Source organism: Loxodonta africana, chromosome 14 (genome assembly GCF_030014295.1).
Source record: "Loxodonta africana isolate mLoxAfr1 chromosome 14, mLoxAfr1.hap2, whole genome shotgun sequence".
Lineage (NCBI taxonomy): Eukaryota > Metazoa > Chordata > Mammalia > Proboscidea > Elephantidae > Loxodonta > Loxodonta africana.
In genome coordinates, this window is record NC_087355.1 from 92,116,350 (window position 1) to 92,133,790 (window position 17,441).

At 54.8% G+C, this 17,441-nt stretch overlaps 1 protein-coding gene across 2 annotated transcripts in view; it reads right to left on the minus strand.

Annotated features, from left to right (window-relative positions):
* Nucleotides 1-17,441, minus strand: part of ARHGAP39 (Rho GTPase activating protein 39) — a 121,079-nt gene that overhangs the window by 11,564 nt on the left and 92,074 nt on the right. The window contains exons 3-6 of one of the 2 annotated variants that reach the window (XM_064268284.1): nucleotides 13,114-13,551; nucleotides 5,302-5,385; nucleotides 2,616-4,029; nucleotides 558-1,119 (exon numbers count right to left, since the gene is read on the minus strand). In XM_064268284.1, coding sequence (XP_064124354.1) covers nucleotides 558-1,119; nucleotides 2,616-4,029; nucleotides 5,302-5,385; nucleotides 13,114-13,551 — 2,498 coding nt within the window. Of the gene's footprint in view, nucleotides 1-557; nucleotides 1,120-2,615; nucleotides 4,030-5,078; nucleotides 5,158-5,301; nucleotides 5,386-13,113; nucleotides 13,552-17,441 lie in introns of those variants that run through there. The other variant, XM_023542104.1, reaches the window with a different exon arrangement.

The following is a 17,441-nucleotide window of genomic DNA, read 5'->3' on the forward strand; positions in this document are numbered from 1 at the left end:
CTCCACTGACACAGACATGCTGGATGGCACTACACTGCCCCAAGCAGCCTCACCGAGGCCTCTGCTGCTCTCCCTACAGCTGGACTCCCCCCTCCCCAGCACTGGAACCTAGACACTGAGGCCAGGCCAACAGTTGCCCCGGTGGTGCCCCAGGACCCTCTGCTAGGTGTGAACACAGCTCTTCTCAGGACCCAAGACACAGACTCGAGTCTGTATGCCATGAGGGTGCCCTGAGCACACCCACGTGCAGGGGACCTGCACAGAGTTTTCTAAGGGGCATGGCACGCACGTCTTCATGGAGGCGGCACTCCTGCACAGCACTTTGCCCTCCCTACGCGCCGCCCCACGTACCTCCTGCTTCCACGGCACCAGTCTGCAGCAGGAGCTGTTAAAGCCCCTGCACTCACCAAGGGTGGCCAGCACAGCCAGGAAGCTCTCACCATGGTCCCAACCTTACCTCACAGCAGGCCTGGGGTGCAAAGGGGTCAGGTGGGCCCAGGACTGGGTGCTGTGGCTGTGCTGAACTGGGCAGCTGAGCTTCTGCGCTCGGGCCTTACCTTTGGTGTCGTTGACAGGGTCCATGTGCCGGTATATGTAGCCTTCCAGGTAGGAGTGGAACTTGGGCGTGGGCGGGAAGAAGGCCAGGCAAATGGCCATGAGTTCCCAGCCGCGAGCCAGGCTCTCAAGGCGGAAGTTCTCTGTGGTCTGCCGACAGAGCTGGATGTAGAGCTCGTCCCGCAGGCCCTGAGTGCTCCAGCCCTTGGTGGCCACCTCCAGGGCTACGTGCAGTGGGTCAGCCTTGGCCCGCCGGTCACCCATGTACATCTGGATGAGCTTGAAGATCTCACAGGCCTCCTTCTTCACATGCCGGTCGCTGGTCATGATCATGGGCTTCTTGATGGACTCACTGCTCCAGGCCAGCATGTTGGCGATGGATACCTTGCGCCGGAAGAGGCCCTGTGTGTGCTTGTTGAAGTGTTTAGAGGCCCAGTTCTCGATGTCCGTCTCCGAGGAGGGCTTGCGCAGCGTGAAGGCGGGGAAGACGCAGCTGGCACTGGGCACCATGCTGCGACCCTGCCGGCCACTCTCAAACTGGGCGCAGCTGCCGAGGTCTTCGGACTGGGGAGGGCAAGTGGGCTGTTAGGGGCAGGGCCAGCTGACTGTAGCCCAGGGGTGTGAGTCAGGCCTACCTGACCAGTGTAGGAGCAGAGTGTGAAAAGGTGTGAGGACACCAATGTCACTGGGTCCTGGGACCAGGCCCAGGCTGGCTTCCCATGTTCGCTTTGCTCTGTCCACCTGCCAGGGAACTAATACCCACCCTGGAGCTGGGATGCGGGGATGCAGAAATCAGACAGGGCGCAGGCTGCAGGTGGGAACAGGGACAGGAACCCAGGCTCTGTGGTTCCAAAGTCCATCCCCATGTCCATTATCCCTGAGGTCTGACTCAGGGAGTGACCCCAGGGCTGACACTTCTCCCAAACCTTGCCCGAGGGACATGCCCTCTGGTGGAGGTGCACCCTGAGTCACTGGAGGCACCCCGCACCCAGGCAGTGCCTGAGGAAGGAGGCCTATGGCTGCGGAGGGGCAGGGTAGAAGGAAGCTGAGCCCCACCCCAAATGACAGCACTTAATGCAGACAGTGCCCATTCCCTCACAGGTATAACATTGGAAGGAGACAGCCTTCAGCTTCCAATGGCTCAGGGGCTACAGGAGACGTGAGCTGAAGACGCAGGTCTACCTGGCCGGCCCATGGCAGTCCAAGCCCTACCTAGGGGGCAAGAGTCCCAGAAAAAGGGAGGGACAGAGGCGGCAGAGGGTTGAGCAGGAGCCCATCCTTGTCTGTACAGGCGGTAAAGGTCCATGAGAGCAGGGGGGTTTGAAGCGGAGCTGACATGCAGGAAAACCCCAAGTGTGAAGCCCTGAGCTCCCCAGGTGCAGGAGGGCAGGTCCCTCTCGGGTCCTGGCGGTGATGCCCTCACCTCCACCAGCCAGGTTCCTAGGACCTCTTCCTCCTGTAGCCATGAATGGTCCTGTACCCCTACATACCCCTAGAAGGCCCTTTACCCCTCTGTGGGTGGCCCTGCACCCCCATACCCCCACAGGCAGCCCTATCCCCCCACACCCCCATGGATGGCCCCGTACCCCCACAGCACTGCAGTGGGCACTGCACACCCAAACACCCCCAGGTGACATTGGATACCCCCATGGACATCCCTGCACCCCACCCCAGGGCAACCTTGCACCCACACACCCCCAGACAACCCTGCACTCCTACCTCCTCCCCCCGGATGGCCTGAATGCCAGGTCGCCTGCCCCTCTTCAGGCATGCCTACTCTCTCCTGTCTTCTCCACTGCCCACCTCTGCATCCTGCAGTCATGGCCAGGTCTCCTGGGACCCAAAGCTAAGGATGGCTGTGTGATGAAAGCCCCGGGGCCCCCACCTCAGGGCCTCACAGCAGGCAGGGGTGCTGGGGCAGGGCCGCATCTCAGGAGGCCAGGCTTGAGAATGGTGCCTCATGGGGATCCCACCCCTGCACCCGCCCAGGCCCCACCACTGCAGACAGTTGTCTCAGGGTAGCATGGGCCCCGTCCTTCCCCGCCCACCCACCACATTACCTGTGAGGGGTGCAGGTAAGGCTCTGGGGAGGCCAGGTTGGTCTGCACGGAAATGCTCTTCTCAAGCAGAATCTGGGGGAAGCCGAGCTTCTCAAAGGTGCTTCTCTTCCAGTGCTTGCTCTCCTGCTGGGCCAGGGCCTCATCCTCACTGAAGGCGCGCACCACGGGCCCCGGCATAGGCAGCGGCACCGCACCGTCACTCTCGTAGCCCGAGCCGTCTTTCTGTGAGTCCCAGCTACTCCGCTGCTTCATGTGGTGGTGCACCTGCTGCGCCTCCCAGGCCAGCCGTGCCTGCGCCAGGAAGGGCTCACAGGCACCCCGCGCCCCCTCTGCCTCGCCCAGCCGCCCATCTGCCCGCTTCAGCGGGGCCACACTGGGCCCGCACGGAGGCCTCTCCTCAGCCAGAAGGGGCTCGCTGAGAGGGTTGCGGTCCCCTGAGCCGTCGGTGGACGAGGTGTGGGGATCCTGGCACAGGGAGGGTTTCCTGCTCTTCCTCTTGCGAGGGCCGGGGGAGCAGCCTGTGGAGGACATGGTGTCCTGCTGGCTGCACCAGGACATGGTGTCATCCTGAGCGGGGGGCAGTGGTGTGGACGGCGGTCCGTGCCGGAAGTCGGGCCCCTCCATGCTGCTGTAGTCTCCCGACCGAGCCTCCAGGCGCTGATCCCTCACCAGGCAAGGGCTGGGCTGCAGTGAGTAGGAGCCACCGCCTGGGTTGGGCGCGTACTTGTGGCGCGGGCCGGCACGCAGCTTGGGGCTGGAGCCGGCCTGCTCCACATAGACCAGCTGCCGTACATACTCCTTGCCCGCAGGGCTGTAGTCCAGGCTCAGGAAGCGCTCAGGGCCTCTCTGCTTGGTGAGTACCAGCTGCTGGTAAGGCGAGGGGGATGCGTGTTTGGGCGACTGAAGGAAGGGGCGTGGCTTGCGCACAGGTGACTTTTGCGGTGAGCCGGCCTTGTAGCCCCCGCTGACTTCATACTGCATGTCCACAGGGGGCTCATCATAGATGGGGGCCTGGTACTCCACAGGGGGTTCCTCATAGAGGGGAGGCTCGTAGGCATAGCGCGGGGAGGAGGGCTGGGAGTCACTGGAGGGCTTTCGGGGCTGGGCCTGCAGCGGGGTGCAGAAGGCTTCGCCCCCACGTCCTGGAAGTGGGGAGCAGCTCCCCGTAAGCTCAGTCCTCTTCAGGAAGGGTGACAGCCGCCTCTCAGGGAAGAAAATGGCACTGTCTGTGTCAGGAGTGAACGTCTGCAGGCCTGGGGAGTGCTGGCCACTGGACGGCCTCTGGGTACGGGCCCCAGGCTGGCCATCAGTGGGGAAGCCATTGCCCTGGGGGGTGAAGAAGCTGGGCTCGCGGTCTGTGACCTTGATAAGCATGCGTTCCTTGGTCCCCGTGGTCCACTGCAGTGAGGAGGCCCTGCAGGGAGGAGAGCACAGCTCACTTGAGGCCCTCGCCAGTTTCTGTGAGTGACTGTGTGCCCCTAATTGTGGGTCCTGGCCCCTCTTGTCTGTGGGCGCCCCCACGCGCCTCCTGCAAGGATGCTGAGCCTGTCACTGCCTCATCTCCAGCTCCCAGCCCGGCACCAAGCAGAGGGAGGCACGAACCAATTTCCATAACTGAACAGAGGCTCCAGATCGGAAAGGGCCCTGAGCCCGATCCCGGCCCACCCAGGCAAGACACACAGGTTCTTTGGCCTCCCCTTTCCATCCACGGTATCTCCAGTGAGGCTCAGAGAGGATGGGAGCCCTGCTGGCCTAGGCCAGAGCACCGCTCGTGGTCCCTGCTCTGCACCCTGCACCTAAACAGAAGCATGACTACCCAGTGCTGCCACGCCTTCGCCTACAGCCCCTGGGGAGTGCTAGACCTGAATCCCAGCCCCGCCCAGCAATGACTGTGCTGGACATTTGGCCTCTTGAGCCTCAGGCAGCTTGTTTCCAACCTGGGACACAGCCACTGACCGGTGGACACGACACTCATATCATGCCTGGCCCAGCCCTGCATGTGCTCAGTGCGACTCCTGCACCCCACGTCTGTGCCACCCACCACCTGATGCTGGCCTTTATCTATGCTTGCTCCTGTAGGCTCTGGTCAAGGCTGGGCCAGCATGTCTGGACAAGGGACCACGCCTCAGACAGGCGTTCAGGCTCCGAATGCCTTCTGGGGCTGGTAGAGCACGGGGCACAGGGAGGCAGGTGCTCACCTTCTTCTCTGGGCTCCATCCATGGCCTGCCCACCCCAGGATATAAAGACATGCTGCTGGTCATCTGTCACCCAGTATCCCTAGCACGTCCATCACCACATCCATGGGAGCTGGCTGGCCTGTGGCACTCCTGGCGCAGCCCAAGGGACCCAGGCTGCAGGGCTGGCACTGCCTGTTAGCCAACAACAGGTTGCCTCCACCCTGTACCTGGACAGCCCGACTGCTCTGTAGGTGGGAACCGTGTACCACTAGGTGGGGTGCTCACGTTTGCCCTGTGAGGAGAGGCTGACGGGCTCCGAGTGGCGATCCTTCTCTGTCCTCAGTGATCACCCCCCTGCATCCATTTCAACCTGAAGACAAACCACAGCCCCACAGCCTGGCTCCAGCTTCTGTCAGCCTCCCTACTGTGCCACCCACACATTGCACCTCCCTGCCAGGGCAGAACCGCCCCCTGCCCAAGCCTGTCAGACAGAGGCAAGCAGGTCTACCTGTAGTGGAGAAGTGGGCCGTCCATGCCATAGTCCCGGTAAGTCTCATAGTCCTTCTCAAGGAACACGCCTGGTGGCGAAGAGCTAAAACAGGGCAGCAAAGGAGAAGTGACTGTAAATGGCAACTTAAAAATACGGTGCATTTAAAATAACCCATCTTTCGCTGCCTCTTAAGAATGTGGGTGTCACCCAATTGCTTTCTATTTCCCCAGAATGCACCCCCAAGCCCTGGCCCATCCCCTCCTTCATTTCCTTTGGCCCAGTTCTCTGCCCTCAGCCCGCACCCTCCAGTGCTGCTGGCCAGATCCAGAAGAGATAGCTCACGCTGTGGCCCCTGCCCCGAAGCCACGGGGCAGACAGGACACTAGAGGAGCAGGGCCACCAAAGGGCGCTATCCTGGATTTCAGGACTCTGACCTCCAGAGCTTGGCCCAGCGCTGGGTTAGTGGGAACCACAGCTTCAACCAGAGGTGACACGATGGTCTGGGAAGGAAGTGCAGACGGAAAATCCTCGGGGCACTCACAAGCTTCATGAGGGTCCCCCACTGAGACCTCGCCCCTATTGTGGGACTTGGCACACAACAAGCACTTGATGACTATTTGTGAAATGAAAGAATAAGTGGGTGACTACCTTGGCAGATGTCCAAATGCCTGATCAGATTAATACCTATTTATCATTTAACAACTTCTCAGTCATCCAGAGTAAAAACATATTTAACCTGATGCAGAATACCCATATTAAACCAAAATGCCTTCACGGTGTTCAGTAGTGAAGGTGGATGCGCACCCATTAAAAACGGGAACGAGACTATCTGCTCTCACCACCAGTAGTTAATACAGTTTTGAAAATACCTGTCAGTGCAATAAGACAAGAAAAAAAGTGATCTAAATATATGAAAGAAAAAGATAAAACCATCATTAGCTGTCAACCTGGAAAACCCAAAAGAATCGACTAGAAGTACTAAGAGAGCCTAGTGATGTATTGCTCACATATGGAACACATGAAATCAGTGGCTTTTCTGTGTGTTAGCAGTAACTGATCAGAAAAAATTATAATGAAACTGAAGTTCACTTTCACGATAGGAACAAAAGAACAAAAACAAAATCCCTAGGCATACGTTAACAAGAAATACGTAGGCCCACTATAAGTAAAACTATTAAACTTTATTGAAGTCCTTAAAGGAAGACCTGAATATATAACACAGAAGCACGTATTCTCGGATGGAAAGACTTTGTAAGTATTAAGATATACCTTCTCTCTAAATTAGTTAGTAAATTTAATCTAACTCTCACATAATAAAATTTCCAATAAAGCTTTTCTTCTTTAGAACTTAAAAATAGTGTGGGACTGGTAGCAGAAGGGCTGATTCTGAAGAAAGCCAAATATTAACCCAAACAACTGTCCAACTTTTGCAGGCACACGAAGAGCCTGAAAACACCACGGCTTGGGGCAGGCTGACTTCGTCCTCACGAGGACATCTTTGCTTTTCAACACTTTAAAGAGGCCTTTTGCAGCAGATCTGCCCAATGCAATGAGTGCATCATTTGATTTCTTGACCCCTACCTCCATGGATGTTGATTGTGGATCCAAGTAAAAGGAAATTCTTGACAAATATTTTCTCTGTGTATCATGATGTTGCTCATTATTGGTCCATTTTTGTTTTCTTTATGTTGAGGTGTAATCCATACTGAAGGCCGTAGTCTTTGATCTTCATCAGTAAGTGCTTCAAGTCTTCTACACTTTCAGCAAGCAAGGCTGTGTCATCTGTATAACACAGGTTGTTAATGGGTCTTCCTCCAATCCTGATGCCCCGTTCTTCATATAGTCCAGCTTCTCGGATTATTTGCTCAGCACACAGATTGAATAGGTATGATGAAAGGATACAACCCTGACGCACACTCTCCTAATTTTAAACCACGTAGTATCCCCTTGTTCTGTTCAACGAGTGCCTCTTCATCTACGTACAGGTTCCTCATGACCACGATTAAGTGTTCTGGAATTCCCATTCTTTGAGATGTTATGCATAATTTGTTATGATCCACGCACACACAGTCGAGTGCCTTAGCATAGTCAACAAAACACAGGTAAACATCTTTCTGGTATTCTCTGCTTTCAACCAAGATCCAGCTGGCGTAAGCAATGATATCCCTCATTCCATGTCCTCTCCTGAATCTGGCTTGAATTTCTGGAAGTTACCTGTTGATATACTGGTGCAACCGTTTCTGAATTATCTTCAGCAAAATTTTACTTGCATGTGGTATTAATGATATTGTTCAATAATCTCCACATTCTGTTGGATCACATTTCTTTGGAATGGACACAAGTATGGATCTCTTCCAGTCGGTTGGCTAGGAGGCTGTCTTCCAAATTTCTTGGCATAGATGAGTAAGCACTTCCAGCATTGCATCTGTTTGTAGAAACATCTCAGTTGGTATTCTGTCTCAACTGGTATTCCATCTCATTAGCCACTAAAACCAAAAAGACCCATTGCCATCGAGTTGATTCTGACTCATAGTGACCCTATAACCTACTAAACCAAAAAACCAAACCCGTTGCTGTCGAGTCAATTCCAACTTATAGCGACCCTATAGGACAGAGCAGAACTGCCACAGAGAGTTTCCAAGGAGCCCCTGATGGATCTGAACTGCCTACCCTTTTGTTACCAGCCATAGCTCTTAACCACTATGTCACCAGGGTTTCCACTAAGCCACTAAAAAAAGGGAGACGCAAATTGAAACTACAATGAGATACTGCGTCGCCCATTTAGAATGGCAATGATCAAAAAAATGGAGAACGGGTACCGGAGGGGTTGTGGAGAAACTGGTACCCTCATGCACTGCTGGTGGGAATGTAAAATGGTACAGCCATTGTGGAAAACAGTTTGGCGGTTACTCAAAAAGTTGAACATAGAACACCCATGTGATCCAGCAATCCCAACCCTAGGTATACATCTAGAAGTGAAGATCTGTGTCACTGACACAGACGATTAAGCGTTTTCAGCATCCACTCCTAATCAGCCTCATGAAGCAGCCACAGAAGCTAAGGAGGATGGCTGAGGTACAAGGGCTGGCCTGGACACAGGTGAAACCCAGTAGTGGCTCCACACTGTGTTGAGAAGTCCAGGAAAAAAACGCACCACAGTGTCCGGGGGCCTGGATGGCCCACGTCTGACCCTACACTTCAGGCATTCCCCCAGAGAATCTTGGAAGGGCCATTCCTTCCAGAACCAACCGGAAGCCACAGCTGCTAGGGGCCCTTGCTACACTTTGTTACTGTCCCTAAGTCTGATCGAGCCTTGTTGGGCTGTGTGGCAGCACCCACCAGGGACTTCAGGTGCCTTTTGCGACAACAGAGGATGTGGAGCAACTCACCAGGTGCTGGGCAGCCTCCTTGTCGTCCACTGTGAGGGCCATGCCTTCTGTCCATTTTAAAACTGGACTGTCTTATTACAGGGTTGTGACAATTCTTCATATATTCTGGATTCAAAGCCTTTGTCAGATTATGTACGTCTGTGATTACTCTCTCCCCACCTCTAGCTTGTCTTCTATTCTACTATCAGTATTTTTTGAAGAGCAATGATGATGGTTTTGACCAAGTCTAACTGATCAAGTTTTCCTGTTATGATCAGTGTTTTTGTATCCTAAGTCCCCACCAACCAACCCCAAAGTCTGGAAGACAATTAGGTCTACGATCCCATTTCAATTAGTTTTTATGTACGAGCTGAGATAGGGTTTGAGGTTCATTTTTGTCCTTGAGGATATCCATTTGTTCTAGAATGATCTGCTGAAAAGACTCTTTCCTCGTTGAGCTGCCCCAGCACTCTGTCCAGCTCACTGGCCGCGTACACAGGTCCACTTCGGGCCACATGCCTCTTCTCCAGTGATGACCACCCCTGGTCTTGTCTGTTCTTCCCACCAACTATTCCTCTTCCTTTTAAAACTTATTTCAGTTGTTGTTGAGAATAGAACATACACCAATTCAACAATTTCTACATGTACAATTCAGTGACATTGATATTTTAGAGTTGTTCAACCAGTCTCACCATCCTTTTCCAAATTTTTCCTCTGCCATTAACATAAACTCACTACCCCCTAAGTTTCCTGTGTAACTGGTTGAGTTGCTGTTGTCAGTCTGATCCCACATAGATAGTTCTTAAAAGAGCACAATGCTCACGGCAGTCATTCTTTACCAGTTAAGCTACACTACAGCTTGGTTTAAAGATTATCTCAGGGCAATAGTTTCAGGGGTTCATCCAATCTCAATGGCTCCAGAAAGCATGCATTCCACGAAATTTGAAATTCTGTTCTGCATTTTCCCCCTTTTGATCAGGATTTTTCTACAGAATCTTTGATCAAAATGTTCAGTAATGGTAGCCAGGCACCATCCAGTTCTGGTCTCATGGAAAAGCGATTATTCTTCTTTTTCAAAACTGCTGGCTATTCTAGGTCCTTTGTAATTACAAATACATTTTAGAATCAGTTGTCAATTTTTATTTACAAAAAAAAAAAAAAGAAATCCTGCTATGACTCTCCCCGGGACTGAGTTGAACCTACAGACTATTTTGGGAGTGTGGATCTGCCTTGCCCACTGGTCTGTGGTCCAGCATCACCCACAGCTCTTGTGGTCCAGTTCTCTTACAAACAGCTTTAGCAGCATCTCCCTTCGTGTGGTGGAGCTCTCACTCATGTTTGTGGACGTGACGTGTCTCACGTGAGCTGACGTGTGGGTTGACAGCCCACCCACCTGGTAGCCCACATCTCCTCTCATGTGAGGTAGGTAGGCCCTCTCTTGTGCACCCTGTATGGACTTCCACCCAGTCTGCCGCATTTCCTAACTTTAGAGTTTATGTCCTGTCATGCTCGAGTTTACGTTTTTATGAACTCCATATTGGGCAAAGCGGTGTCATGTGAGCCCCACCTGACCAACGCTGGGGTCTCATATTTAAATATGGAGGCCCAGAGGGTCACTTGGTGTTAGGGGTACCCCAGAGATGGGGCCACCCCCTTGGTTTCACCTTGCACATCTGGTTGCCGAGGACCCTGGTCTCTATGTGAAGCTGAGACTACCCAGATCTGAGATGCTGGGCCAAGTCAGGCAGATTCTTGAGGGCGTTCTAGTACTTTCCAGCACTTGCTGGCACATGGGCACATGCCTGACCAGACTCTACACTCCCTTCCTTCTTCCACCCCACCCCATCTCCCACAGTCCCTGCCCCTCACTCCTCAGACCCCCTTGCGCCCTTAGGCCCTTCCTCTGCAGCACAGGCAGGCATGGGCAGTATAGCTGGGCCATGGTGCCTGGAGGCACCTCCAGCACATTGGCCAGGGGACAGAGTACCAGGTACCCCCCCTCAGGTACTCACCACGCCATGGATGCTGAGGTGTGCAGGGCCCCAACACAAAGCTGGCGAGAGGGGTCAGAGCAGGACATGGGGGGCCAAGAGGTCAGAGCAGGGCACAGGGAGGGAGGAGAGGATCAGAGCAGGATATGGGGAGACGTGCAGAACAAGGGCGTGTTGTGCAGGCAAGAGCCAAGGATCTACAAGCAGCAGGGTCCTCAGCCACGGCCTGTCTGGACATGTCGGCACATGTCCCATGGCTGCCAGACCCCATCTGTCCAGTGTGTTCACGCTGCCCCTCCAGTGCACAGCTCTCCTGCCCTTTACTTAGCCCCAAGAGCCTGCACTTTGGCTGGGAGTGTTAAGGGGTCGTGGGCAGTTTTCAAGCATGGCTCCATGCACTCACAGGCTTGCCTCAAGGCTCAGGTGGGCACCTCACCTCTCCACGGAGGCACTGACACTCGGGTTTCTTCAGAATACCTCTGCTGTGCTGAGCACCTGGAATCTTCCTGCGTCCCCGCCCTTCACTTCCTGGTGGAGGCTTAATTTGGCTGCCGCTGCCAGATGCTGCCAGGGTTTCCCACCATAGCTGGGTGCCCCCGTCCCTGTCAGCCACTTGGCTTGACCCCTTGGCTGTGCCTAACCTTCTCCGCCTCAGGTCTCTTCAGCCCCATTTTCTGTGATGGCATCCTTCATTGGTGTCCCCAACACTTGGAGGCCGCACCCTGGGCTCAAGGTGCGTGCCCCAGAGCTCCCACGCTGTGTGGGTGCAGCACACCCCTTCACACCCAAACAGATTCTGAAGCTGCTGGCTTCTGATTGCTGTCACGTGGCTGCCTCACAAGCCCTCATCTTTGTCAGCAGCAGCAAAGGGGCCCCCAAGTGTAAATCGGGTCGGGATGCCCTGATCCAATCATGTTAATGCCACTTGCCCATTCCTTTCATCTCCAGGATGTGCCCAGTTTCCCCTGCCCCCCGATCCCGGGGTGCGCCACCTCTGTTCTCATCTGTCCCCCCACTGAGCTGGCCTTTTCCAGGGCCGGGGCTTGGCTGCCCTGTGGCTCCAAGTTGTGCATGCACACAGCAGGCGCTCAACAAGGGCATGCCGTCTCTGAGCACCGAAGAAGGGTGCCCGGGGATTCTGTGACTGTGTGGAAGGTTGTCCACTGCTGGCCAGGTAATCAGAGAGCACGGGATGTCTCTAGTCTCGTCTCCATAGCAACAGTAACAATACACGTAAACTACACACAAGGAGGGGTTGGCAGTGTGAGTGCCAGGTACCCAGTGCAGGCTCTGGTTGACACATAGGGCCCTCGGAGCACAGGGCACCCACACAGCTCACCAGGACAGGCAGGGTTGCAGTGTCAGGAGGGAAGGACTGAAGAAAGGTCCGGGCACACAGAGCCTCGCAGACTGGCTGGGCCTTGCCTGCCTCGAGCTTGTGGTGGCCCCCAGGATTCTGTTACGCTGGCAGGTGCCAGCCTTCTGGTCCCCATGGATGGGGCAGGTGGCAGCAGGAGTTCCAGGTGATGGAGGCGACGCGCACCCACGATGTACATCACAGGTTGTAAAAATGACTGAGAGACAACAGGACCAGTCCTAGAGGAGGGGGAGGGGTGCCCAGGGCCTGAGCATGAGGTGCCATAGGGGGCTGTCCAGGCGATGAGGGTGCACAGCCTGACCACCAGGGCTGAGAGGGGGCTAAGGGAGCCCCCCTTATGGCAGGTTTACTGGGTGGACGGTGGTGCCCTTGTTGGCAATGGCAGCTAGACAGGGATGGGTTGGGATAGGGTGACAAGCTCCGAGCTGTGGCACAGCTTCTGTGTTTGCAGAGAGGGGGCACTGCCTGCTCACCCTGTTACTAGACAGGAGATCAGGCATCGATGCTGGCACCACGCCTGGCACCCTGACCATGTGAATGCCCTGATGCTGCTCCACTGGCCACTCTGCCCTGCACAGGACAGATGTCACACTCCTGCCGCGGGTTCCGCTTTGGAGCCTCCAAAAGCCTATTCCACAAGCAGACGACACCCACCTGAACCAAACCCAGAACCCTCCACCACAGATGCTCCCAACAGGACAAGCAGCACTGAGGACACTTGGGATGGAAAGCACTCAGGTTGGCTGCATCTGAGGAGGGAGCAGAGGAAGTTCTCAACATTCCTGACACTCATGGGTGTCCCCCTGCTCCAAGTCTGAGCTCTGCAGCACTACACAACCCACCAGAATGTTCCAGGGGGTGAAGGAAGAGTGCCGGGCAGACGGGTCCAGCTGGACTGCCAGTGACCATCACCCACCAGATCTACCCAGGCAAGGAAGGTGGACGTGACCAAGAGGGGGATGGTGGTACAGAGATGACAATCCTCTTACCATGGACTACAGGTCACAGTGTGGTCACCTGGAAGATCCTGGCTCTGGCACAGCCACACCCACACGCTCATCCCACCCCTTGCCCTCTACCCCTGCCCCCTCACCTGCCACCATGTTCCTCCTTAGTGGCCCCGAATGGCACTGGCCGCCCTGTTTGCCCTGGCAGCTCCTGCGCCTTCTCGCTGGTGTCAGGCTCCGGCTCAAGGGAGGTGCTGGGGCTGCCCTCACGGCTGATGGCGCTGCCCCGCCCAGGGCTGCTCTCAGCAGAGACACGGGGAGACTCGGTGTTCTGCTTCAGGGTCTGCAGCTTGGCTAGCGGGATGATGTCACAGTTCTGTGGCCGATGCCACACAGTGCGCTGGGTGGTGGCATTGTAGTAGTAGAAGCGCGATGTGTTGGGGTCGAAGAGCTCCCACCACTGATTGTCGCTGGTGCGCTTGATGCGGACGCCGGTGGGCGGGTCCCACACACACTCGCCTGTGACCAGGTTGGCATACATGCGCTCTCGGGTACGTGGCTCGATGATCTCCACCCACTCCAGCCTGGGAAGGAGCAAAGACAGTGTCAGCTGGAGGGGACACAATGGTGGGCCCCATGCTGGCAGCCGCAGACAGGCCCTCATACCCAGCTGTAAGACCTTTCCCACATCCACCAGCTTCAAGCGCAAGAACCTGGGCCACTTCAAACAAAAGAGCCCAAGCCACAGCCCCAGAACTGGTTCCTAAGTGGCCAGAACCCGAGAGGGGTGGGTGGCCCTTCGTATGTCCCCTGGGCCTTCCCTGTCTGGCCCCAAGGTGAGGGACGCCACTCCACGCTGCCCAGTGCTTCCCCGTCCTCACCCCATCCAGGTCTGGCTATCACGGGAATACTGCTGAGGGTCTGGCGCCACCCCAGGCTGCACCACTCCTGCCCCTCTATCCTTCATGTGCTCCCACTGCCCCCTGCTCTGTGCAGAGGTAGGCCTACCCAGCACCAGCAGCCCCGGCAAGCTCTGGGGACTCCTTCTGGGCCTCCAGAAGCCTGTGGGGCTTGGCGTGGGTTCCCTGGACACCCCCCAAAAAAGGTTTCAATGGCAGGGTCAGGGTGAGACCTTCTCCAGTCTGAGCAGCAGTGGCACGTGGAACAGAAGGCCTCGCCAGGTGTATGATGTAGTTCAGACGGATGAGACCAGTGTCCGGTACTGATGGGCAACAGGGAAGGGCGGAGGGCCAGGTGGCCATGGCGACATCTCCATGACATAGCTGTTTGTCAGCGTGATGGGGCACGAAGGGAGGGAGCGGAGGGAGCCCCAGCCTCATCCCGTCCCTGGTGCATCACCCACCACCGTCACTGTGGGAGGCGTCAGCTGACGGGAGGATCTAACTCCTGGGCAGCCACCCTTGTCTCCACTGATTCCTTTCTTCAATCCAAATTCCCTGTCAGGTGCGGGCCTCAGCCAGGCAGTCCCCCGCCCCACCCACAGCCGCTCCCACATGTGTGCCGGGCCCCCGTGTGAGGTGAGGCAGAAGCGAAGGCAGCTCTGGAGGTTGCTGACAGACGTCTGTATGTGCACCCACATTACTGAAGGCAGGGACGGGCAGCAGAGCCCATGGTGTACGCACACTGTCCTTCACAGACGCCCCGGCCCAGCCTCACTGAGGGGTCCAGAGGTGGTTCCACTGAAGGTATGTCACGAGAGCAGAGACACAGACGCACCAGGGCAGGGAGGGGCCCTGCTGGCCACCTGCCCTCATTGAGGCCTTGGGGACCGGGACACCCCCACCCTGTGGTTCCAGGACATCTACTGGAATGCCTCCCTCACAACCAGGATGATTCCATCAACAGGCTGGGCTGCCTGCACTACCGGCTGGGCCAAGGCAAAGGACAGCACTGGCTTTCTCACGGCATTACTCCCCGAAGGCGACGGGGAACAGGCGTGGCAGCATGCGGGGAAGGCTTTAGGTGCCGCGTCTGCACAGAGGGTCAAGGATGCTGTGGCCAGCGGGTTTCTGTCTCAATGGACTGGGCCTCTTTAATACTTCAATCACGCCCTCTTTCTTTTATCTATACATTCTTAACTTCTGTTTGAAAGAACTGCAGATCTACCAAAATTTTGAAAAACAGCCCTCGCCCAGTCCTCACATACCACAGGGTGTGATGGGCGTCAGGAAGCTGTACACTCTGGACAGGAAGGAGAGGGGAGGTTGTGAGCTCAGCCATTTTGTGGGGCACGGGTCTGTCCCCTTCCCAACCACAGCCACTTGGCCCCTCGCCCAGTGTCCCCACAGCGACCTCACTGCTTTCTTCTTTCTCTTTGTAATCAGCACACAGTTTGTAGGGTGATGCTGTCAGGCCACGCAAACCCCACTTCTCATGGTACTGCCACCCGCTAACGTTACCCAGAGCTTCTGAGGCCTCAGGCTCTTTCCTGAAGTTGAGTCAGCCCAGGGGACACGCCACGTCCCTCGGAACCCACCATTAGGACTGCTGACAGCCAATGGATGGGGCCGAGGCAGGGGAATGCAGGAAAACATACTGACAGAAACAAGTGAGTCAACAGATACACAAGGAGGAGGCAAATCTCCAGGCAGAAGAATCCAAATAACTTGTGTGGGAGCTCCCAACGGAGGGCAGCTTCACTTCCAGTCCTCAGGTGTGGCCTACACAGGCCTTTCAGGGCACAGTGAGCGAGGTAGAAAAAAGAAACTGCGGCAGGGACCTGGGGACTGGGGCCAACAGCACCAGCGGTGGGTCATGCTGTGATGAGGACAAATCACTCCATGGTCCTAAGAACCCAACACCCCAGTCTAACACACCAGACAAATCCCAGTTGAGGGGCATCCCACAAAATACCTGACCAGCACGCCTCAAACTCTAGGATCCAAATCCCTAGAAACAGTAAGCAGATAGTGGTTTCTAGGGGCTGGACGGGGGGTGGTATGGAGAGTGGCTGCTAGCAGATACGGGTTCTTTCTGGGATGATGAGACCGCTCCAAATTATCAGACTGTGGTAATGGCTGCATGAAGCCGCTCTGGCGGTTCAGTGGTTCAGCGCTTAGCCGCGAAGCAGCAGGTCTATGGTCTGAAACCATTAGCCACTCCGCAGGAGAAAGACCTGGCAACCTGCTCCCATAAAGATTACAGCCCTGGAAACCCTAGGGGGCAGTTCCACTCTGTCTTACAGGGTCGCTGTAGTTGGAATCAACTCAGCGGCACACAACAAGAGTCGCGTATACTAAAAATCACTGAATTGTACACTTTGTTGTTGTTAGGTGCCACTGAGTCAGTTTTCACTCATAGTGAAACCATGCACAAAAGAACAAAACACTGCCCCGTCCTGCGCCATCTTCACAACTGCTATTATGCTTGAGCCCATTGTTGCGGCCACCATGTCAATGCATCTCATTGAGGGTCTTCCTCTTTTTCGCTGACCCTCCACCTGACCAAGCGTGATGTCCTTCTCCAGGGACTGCTCCCTCCTGACAACATGTCCAAAGTATGTGAGACGAAGTTTTGCCATCCTTTCTTCTAAGAAGCATTCTGGCTACACTTCTTCCAAGACAGGTTTGTTTGTCCTTCTGGCAGTCAGTCCAGGGTATATTTTATATTCTTAGCCAACACCAAAATTGAAAGGCATCAGTTCTCTGGTCTTCTTCATCCACTGTCCAGCTTTCTCACGCATATGAGGCAACTGAAAACACCATGGCTTGGCTCAGGCACACCTTAGTCCTTAAAGTGACATGTTTGCTTTTTAACACTTTAAAGAGGTCTTTCGCAGATTTCCCAAATGCAATGCATTGTTTGCTTTCTTGACTATTGCTTCCGTGTGCACTGATTGTGGATCCAAGTAAAAAGAAATCCTTAACAACTTCAATATTTTCTCCGTTTATCATGATGTTGCTCATTGGTCCAGTCGTGAGGACTTTTGTTTTATGTTGAGGTGTAATCCGTACTGAAGGCTGTAGTCTTTGATCTTCATCAACAAGTGCTTCAAGTCCTCTTCACTTTTAGCAAGCAAGGTTGTATCACCTGCATGTCGCAGGTTGTTAATGAGTCTTCCTCCAATCCTGATGCCGCATTCTTCTTCATATAGTCCAGCTTCTCAGGCTATTTGCTCAGCATACATATTGAATAAGTATGGTGAAAGGACACAACCCTGACACACCTTTCCTGATTTTAAACCACATGGTATCCCCTTGTTCTGTTCGAACAACTGCCTCTTGATCCATGTACAGGTTCCTCATGAGCACATTAAGTGTTCTGGAATTCCCATTCTTCCCAATGTTATCCATGATTTGTTATGATCCATACAGTCAAATGCCTTTGCATAGTCAATAAAACACAGGCAAACATCTTTCTGGTATTCTCTGCTTTCAGCCAAGATCTGACTTCAGCAATGATATCCCTGGTTTCAGGTCCTCTTCTGAATCTGGCTTGAAGTTTCTGGCAGTTT